General features: G+C 42.0%; 1 protein-coding gene across 1 annotated transcript; it reads right to left on the bottom strand.

Annotated features, from left to right (window-relative positions):
- Window positions 1-5903: 5903 nt before the first annotated feature.
- LOC139124104 (uncharacterized) lies at window positions 5904-7741 on the bottom strand. The gene is made up of 2 exons (XM_070690247.1): window positions 7521-7741; window positions 5904-7381 (listed from the first exon to the last, which is right to left on the bottom strand). Exon 2 carries the CDS (start codon window positions 6994-6996, stop codon window positions 6082-6084), a length of 915 nt encoding a protein of 304 aa, XP_070546348.1. The 5' UTR covers window positions 6997-7381; window positions 7521-7741; the 3' UTR covers window positions 5904-6081.
- Between the last annotated feature and the right edge of the window lie 298 nt (window positions 7742-8039).

Below are 8039 nucleotides of genomic sequence, written 5' to 3'. Positions count from 1 at the left end.
CATACTCGGACGTACGGGGGCGCAATTACATTCAGGCCAGATCGGAATACATCAATCTTAGTTGCGCTGCGTGCCGACGCCGAAATTACGGGATTTTTAGCGACAAAAACGAAGCAAATACGCCTATTTAACTGTGCCGGATATTTCCGGCACTCAAGGTATATGGTAATTCAATATGGCGCCGGATATATCTGGCGCCATAGGTAGTCAAGGGGTTAAGGTCATCTTCAGGTAATCATCACAAGACTCGATGTTATGTTGTCCTTTGCAAACAACACAAGGTTTGTTACTAGTGTTAGTGTTCTTGGAAGAAGTTGAACTCTGCTTCGGTTGAGGGCGCTGTTTGCTCTCTTCTGTGCCAGTTTTGAAGATTCTGGCAGCATTTGTTTACTCTTCGTTGGCTTCTCAGCTGTCGTCTTGGTACTGTCTTCTGTCCTGCGGTTTTTTGGACCGCAAACAATTTCAGCCTCTTCCTTCAAGAAGTCACAAAGCTTGGAAAATCAGTGTTTCCGTTAACGCAAAATCCTACGTATTTTACGCAAAATTTTTCGGAAATACGCAAAAAAAATCATGACTGCGTAAACAAATACGCATTGAAAAATGCCGCCCAATGACACAACGTACTTGACCCGCACTACATTGCCTGAGCGTGGTTCAATGCAGGACAAAAATAGAACATATGCACCTGCTTGCAAGTGACATTCATCATGATATTGCAACATTTTAGACTTTAGCAGACCGCAGCACTTTATGCAACATTGTATTTCACCAGCACAAAACGTCATGTCAATCAGTTCTGTACAGACAATGGCACTACAGTTGCAAAAAATTCGAGAATCAATCGAGTCTACGTTGTTGGTAACACTATACAGTTAATGGTCATTACTTCGCATGTTATTTGGAAAGTGTTTACGGTTGACCATTTAGACTCTGTCGGGTTGCATTCTTGAGAGGTCCTGCTGGACTTTGAACGGTATCTGCTTTTTGTTGGCCCTTTGAAAACACTAATTTCGTAGTCAGAAGGTATTCTCTTTGAACATGAACTCATTGGGCTGCTCAACGATCATATACGGGACATGCATCACGGCGTGGCAGATGTTCAGCTACACCTTGAAGCCCCCCAGGTTGTTGTTTTTTGTTAATAGAGCATGCGCATTACAGGAAACCCCAAGTTTTACAGAAAAGACTGCCCAGCTCACTTCAGATACTGATTCCTGCCGTACGCATTTCGAATACATTTTACGCAAATAACAACTCAGTTGCGTAAAATCGTACGCAAGTTTTGAAATTGTAACGGAAACGCTGGAGAATGATGGGTAACTTCCGTACAGGTTGTCTCCATCATCATCATGCAGATCAACATTGGAACCCTTCGTCTGCTTGTAAACGTAGCAGTCCCATCTATCGACTATATGTCTGGGGAGTTTTCGCAGTATTTTCTCGTGCTCCTCAGGATCATGCAAAACTCTCAGTTATCGCATCGTTGACATTGCTGACTGGCATTGTTGCAGGTAGTCAGGAAATTTCCGCAGCTCTGGACCATCTCTGTTCTTTATTGGGGGCCAGTCATGGATCTTCTTTCTATACATCTCTGCAACGGCCATTTTGTTGCCATAGCGATCAGCTAGTAGCTTCTTAGCCTTGGTGTACGCTTCATCTGTGTCTTGTAAAAGCAAACACTTGATAGCTTCCTTTGCTTCACCGGAAGTGTACCTGCCTAGATAATACAGTCTATCGGCAGCTACTGAGACCTTTCTCTCGATCAATGCGTCAAATGATTTTTTCCACATTGGATAATCATGCACAGAACCACTGAAGACATTTGGTTCCTTACTTGGAAGTTCATCACTTCGATTGTTCAAGAGCGTATTTAATTCCTTCGCAGTAAAGGAAAACTTCTCTCTGTCACCATGGCAACTTGGTGACATCATACGTTTACTCGGTGTAGCCTTTGGCTCAGTGTGTATTGAGTTTACACTGTCTCGGCTAGAGAATAGGAAAGTCCCATGGGACGAAACAGAATCAGAGTACTTTGAGCTGTACTCACTTTGACGGTCTAGCTGTTTCATCATAGCTGTATACTGGAAGTCTAGTATTTCTTCTTTTAGCCTTCTTGATTTCCTTTCTCAACTCCGCCTTCATTCCTTCAAACTCTAACATTGCTGTCTTTATTTGAAGATCAATCTCTTTCATCTGTAAGCCCAGCTGTTCTTTGTCTTTGGGTAGTGCAACGCTATCTGCTAAGTCTGACTTCCTTATGTCAACACCTCACAATCTCTCAACACTGTTGCTGGAATGCGTGGAATGCGGATTGCTTCACGTACCCTTTGTCAGGAATCGTCTGTCTTGGATCGATACCTTTTCATCAATCTTCCCTTCGCTGAAGTCGAGCTCGAACATTTGCTTCACCTGGGCTGGACTGAGTTCTTTAGTCTGTTTTCTGAAGGCAAAGTGACACCTTCTTTCTTCTGTATTGACAAGTCTGCATGCACGTACGTCGTTGTAGTTCATTGACTTGTTCACGATGCCGATAACACCCCATCCAAGAATAGTCTTGACTGCATAGGGAGCGTCGTCTTCGCCAAGTATAACATTTCTCGGCTTTATGGCACGGACACAGTTGTACCCGATCAAAAGGCCAATCTCGACATCATCTCTGAATGGATGCAACTTCTCTGCAACTTCATGTAGGTGTGGCCATTGTCTTAGTGTCTCTGGCTTTGGAATCTGGTCGTGGCTGGCTGGAATGACATTCCTTGTGTAAACACTGGGCAGGTATACTTTGGTTGTGACATCCAGATCCTTGATGACTAAATCGTCAATTTTCTTACACAAGACCACTAAGTTATCATCCAACATGGTGGATAGTGTCAGTTATATTTCTTGACCTCTCACCGGCCTTCATCTTGCTCAGGGTATCTTCTGTTATAAAACAGGAGTCTGATTGTGGATTGAGCAGGGCATACACAAGTGTTTGTGTAGCTGGTGTCTTCTTGTGATGTAGGTATACAGGCACAATGAGTGAATGGGAGCATGTACCTGTATAATCTTTGTTGACCTCTACTCGGTGTGAAACGGCGGTTTCTTGTTTCACCTCTGTTTTCTGGGAAGCTTGGTTGGTGTCTGGATTCTTCTCACTGGAGGGATCATCATGTAGTGTGGTATGGTGGCCTTGTCCACAAGTACCGCATACCTTCTTAGGGACCGTTCAGTTTTTACGGCCGGGGGGGCCGGCAAAATCCAGGGGGGGGTCATCATAATTTTGGAATCCGAGAAGGGGGGGTCATCACTTTTTCACTGGTAGGAAAGGGGGGGTCACCACATTTTCAAAAACATAATACCTACAATAAAGTTCACTTTTATGCCATGGCTATGATCGACCCTCTTTACCGGCGGGCCGCCTTCGGCGGCCCACTACAATAAATATACTTTATGTATTACCCATGACCCTCTTTTAACAGGCAGACGCCTTTGGCGGACCACTCCAATTAAGTTACTTCATGCAATGGCCATGATCGACCCTCTTTACCGGCGGGCCGCCTGTGGCGGCCCACTACAATAAATTGACTTTATTGTAATACCCCATGACCATCTTAACAGCCGGACGCCTTCAGCGGCCCTTTTCAGTAAAGTTTACTTCGTGCAATGGCCATGGTCGACCCTCTTTTTATCAGCGGGCCACCTTTGGTGGCCCACTAGAATAAAGTTGACTTTACGTAATGGCCCATGACCCTCTTAACCGGAGGGCTGCCTTTGGCGAACCACTCCAATAAAGTTTACTTTATACAATGTCCATGGACATAAGTTGTCTCATTATGGAAGTTCAAAATTGCCTTACAGTCGTCCTAATTAACAGACGTTTGCATGGATGTGGCTGAGAAGTTTGTGCACTGGCATCTCTGCTACACGAATAAAGTGCGCCGCGTACCGGAGTTCAAATCCAAACCGTGCGGGTAAATTCGACATATGGGTTTTGGTTATATTTCAGCGGGGGGGGGGGGGGGGTCATCAAATTTTTCGTCTGACAAAGGGGGGTCAACACCTCGCAATCTCTCAACACTGTTGCTGGAATGCATGGAATGCGCACTCATCTTTTTATTCTTGATTTGGTAAGAGTGTGGTTGAAAGTTTCAACTTGTCAACATCAGCCAGTGTTTTGTGCTAAGCTAATGTTGACAAGTTGATTTAACCCTTTCACCCCCAGTTCCTGTATACAGGTCCAACTTTACCATAGAAAACAATGGATTTGGGACAAACCATGGTGGTGAAAGGGTTAAGATGTAATTGCCCCCCAAATATGAAAGCATTAAACTTTAATCAAACTTCTCTCAACAAACTTTATACTTCTCTTTCAAAATCAAGAATTAAATTTGGGATCACCATGCAAATTTTTTGTACAACAGAAACAAATTTACCGATATTTAACAGTATTTGAAATTCAAAAATGTCCACAATCACTGTATTATCTGTATGGAGGTGGGGGGCGGCGGAAATAAAATGTAAAAGTTTGGTGTGGTCATTGCATGAACACTGCTTAGAGTAAAAATTAAGTAAGTACCAATAAACCATATATTTTCTGAATCAGCATGAAATTTTCAACTTTTTACATACATAAGTTTTGTATTTCCAGGTCACGTGACTGATCACATGACACATCATGTGACCAGAGTTTGCAAAGAATATGAATATTTGAAGCATCAGGACGTGTTTTGAACCCATATAATGACGCAAATTTGAATACAATTGCAATTTTCATGGCATTGTCTTTACACAATGTAATATTAACTACCCTTTACTTTATTTATAGATGTACCTATCTATGATTTTTCTCAAAAAAGGCAGAGTAAATGAACCACAAACATCAGCATCTGACATGATTCTGTATTTGAAAATCAACACATTTTATATTTGTAAACACCTGCCTTATGTCTTTCTTGCAGAAACAATCATTTAAAATGGTTATAATTTATCGAAAAATAATTACAATATTTAAAAATACATTTTTGGGAACAACATATCACATGACCAAACACATGATCAGTCACGTGATCAGTCATATTGATATTATGGCTGCTATAAAATTTCACTGGCTTATAGTAAAAATTGTATTTCCTCTAGTTTCATTCACGAATATTGCTGTTAACAGAACATATTTACATATAAATCATTTGTTTTCCATAAATAAACATTTCACTTCATTAAAAAAACTAACCATAAACATCTTCGCGATAGTCCGTACTTCTGAAAACTGTAAACAATCAGCGCGACGCTTCTGTGATCAGTCTGACCTTTTAGGGTCGAGGTCATGGGTCACGACATTTGCTTCCGGATTTTGGCCATACTCGGACGTACGGGGGCGCAATCACATTCAGGCCAGATCGGAATACATCAATCTTAGTTGCGCTGCGTGCCGACGCCGAAATTACGGGATTTTTAGCGACAAAAACGAAGCAAATACGCCTATTTAACTGTGCCGGATATTTCCGGCACTCAAGGTATATGGTTATTCAATATGGCGCCGGATATATCTGGCGCCATAGGTAGTCAAGGGGTTAAGGTCATCTTCAGGTAATCATCACAAGACTCGATGTTATGTTGTCCTTTGCAAACAACACAAGGTTTGTTACTAGTGTTAGTGTTCTTGGAAGAAGTTGAACTCTGCTTCGGTTGAGGGCGCTGTTTGCTCTCTTCTGTGCCAGTTTTGAAGATTCTGGCAGCATTTTGTTTACTCTTCGTTGGCTTCTCAGCTGTCGTCTTGGTACTGTCTTCTGTCCTGCGGTTTTTTGGACCGCAAAAAATTTCAGCCTCTTCCTTCAAGAAGTCACAAAGCTTGGAAAAATGATGGGTAACTTCCGTACGGGTTGTCTCCATCATCATCATGCAGATCAGTATTGGAACCCTTCGTCTGCTTGTAAACGTAGCAGTCCCATCTATCGACTATATGTCTGGGGAGTTTTCGCAGTATTTTCTCGTGCTCCTCAGGATCATGCAAAACTCTCAGTTATCGCATCGTTGACATTGCTGACTGGCATTGTTGCAGGTAGTCAGCAAATTTCCGCAGCTCTGGACCATCTCTGTTCTTTATTGGGGGCCAGTCATGGATCTTCTTTCTATACATCTCTGCAACGGCCATTTGTTGCCATAGCGATCAGCTAGTAGCTTCTTAGCCTTGGTGTACGCTTCATCTGTGTCTTGTAAAAGCAAACACTTGATAGCTTCCTTTGCTTCACCGGAAGTGTACCTGCCTAGATAATACAGTCTATCGGCAGCTACTGAGACCTTTCTCTCGATCAATGCGTCAAATGATTTTTTCCACATTGGATAATCATACACAGAACCACTGAAGACGTTTGGTTCTTTTCTTGGAAGTTCATCACTTCGATTGTTCAAGAGCGTATTTAATTCCTTCGCAGTAAAGGAAAACTTCTCTCTGTCACCATGGTGACTTGGTGACGTCATACGTTTACTCGGTGTAGCCTTTGGCTCAGTGTGTATTGAGTTTACACTGTCTCGGCTAGAGTATAGGAAAGTCCCATGGGACGAAACAGAATCAGAGTACTTTGAGCTGCACTCACTTTGACGGTCTGTTTCATCATCGCTGTATACTGGAAGTCTAGTATTTCTTCTTTTAGCCTTCTTGATTTCCTTTCTCAACTCCGCCTTCATTCCTTCAAACTCTAACATTGCTGTCTTTATTTGAAGAGCAATCTCTTTCATCTGTAAGCCAAGCTGTTCTTTGTCTTTGGGTAGTGCAACGCTATCTGCTAAGTCTGACTTCCTCATGTCAACACCTCGCAATCTCTCAACACTGTTGCTGGAATGCGTGGAATGCGCACTCATCTGTTTCACTGGCGTAACGTGTTCAGCACTATCTGGCTCTTGTTTGACTTGTGCAGTCTTCAACATGTCAGTGACAAAAGACTGGAAAGTTTCAATGTCTCCCTGTCTCACATGCAACTGTGTCTCAAGCTGTTTCAGTTCTTGTTCATCCAGCATTGCAAGAAATTCTGATTCAGACTGGTAGAATCTGTCTAGCAGTGGTAGCCACTTATCATAGTTTTCTTAATTAACACGTGTATTGTCCTCACCTGTCACGATCAGGTCATACGTGTCTTGCATTACATCATAGAGGCGTCTGTATGAGTGGTCAAAGTCCTTGGAAATCTTCTCCCTGGCATTTGCCAAGGCTCTTGCAGTCAGCTTAATCTGACGTCCATATCTACTGTAAAGGGGTGGATATCTTTTTGCCGATGCCATCGTTCGTTGAATGTCGATGAATCCACAGGGTAGAGTTTTTACTGTTGCGGATATATATTGGCTCAACACAGTTCTTCAGATTACCAATATTCAGTTTTATTCATCGACATTGTTAACGTAAAAACTGTAGGACAAAAATTAACGTAATCTATGTAAGAAACTCTCTACAACTATTAAAGTCAAGATAACTCGGAAAGTTCTACAACTACAAACTCAACTGTAAATCAATCAATACTATAATCAATTACTATTTCAATGCGCACCTCTATTCCTGGGTCGGAGGGTGAATTCATGGGTTATTTTGGCATCAAAGTACCATCGATGTTGAGGCCAGTCTACTCGTTTAGGCGGGCACTCATTCTATTATCTCAAGAGAACATGATAATGATCTTGTCTTTCAAGGTTAATGTAGAGGGCGCTCTAATGCAAACTACTTCAATTCAGTTCAGTTCAGTTCATATCAATGCAGTGTTCATTGTCATTTGTTACACTGTAATTTTTACCATGTCATGGACCATACATATTAGTTCAGCGCTATTGTCTCTTTGAATAAAAGAGGTCACGACTCAACATGGCAAAGTCGTGACCTAAAACTGCTGTTTAAAGTAAACAAGTCATCGTTTATGACACAGTCCCCACTTTTTAATTGGTAATTTGATTACAGGTCCTCAGAGAGCGAGGATAGAGTCATGTTTGTTAACTGGGTTTATGATTGAAAATACTGCAATACAGATGAGGCTTATAATGGCCAAGAATGAGTTCCATGGTGGTGAAAACATAAA

This window comes from Ptychodera flava, assembly GCF_041260155.1.
Source record: "Ptychodera flava strain L36383 chromosome 23 unlocalized genomic scaffold, AS_Pfla_20210202 Scaffold_23__1_contigs__length_28996876_pilon, whole genome shotgun sequence".
NCBI classification, from domain to species: Eukaryota; Metazoa; Hemichordata; class Enteropneusta; family Ptychoderidae; genus Ptychodera; species Ptychodera flava.
Note: the sequence above shows the minus strand (reverse complement) of the source record. Positions and strands in the feature narration are given on the sequence as shown.

What these genes read in the sequence shown, in the direction of transcription:
- LOC139124104 (XM_070690247.1), bottom strand. Translation starts at nt 6,996, where the DNA reads ATGCTGGATGAACAAGAACTGAAACAGCTTGAGACACAGTTGCATGTG.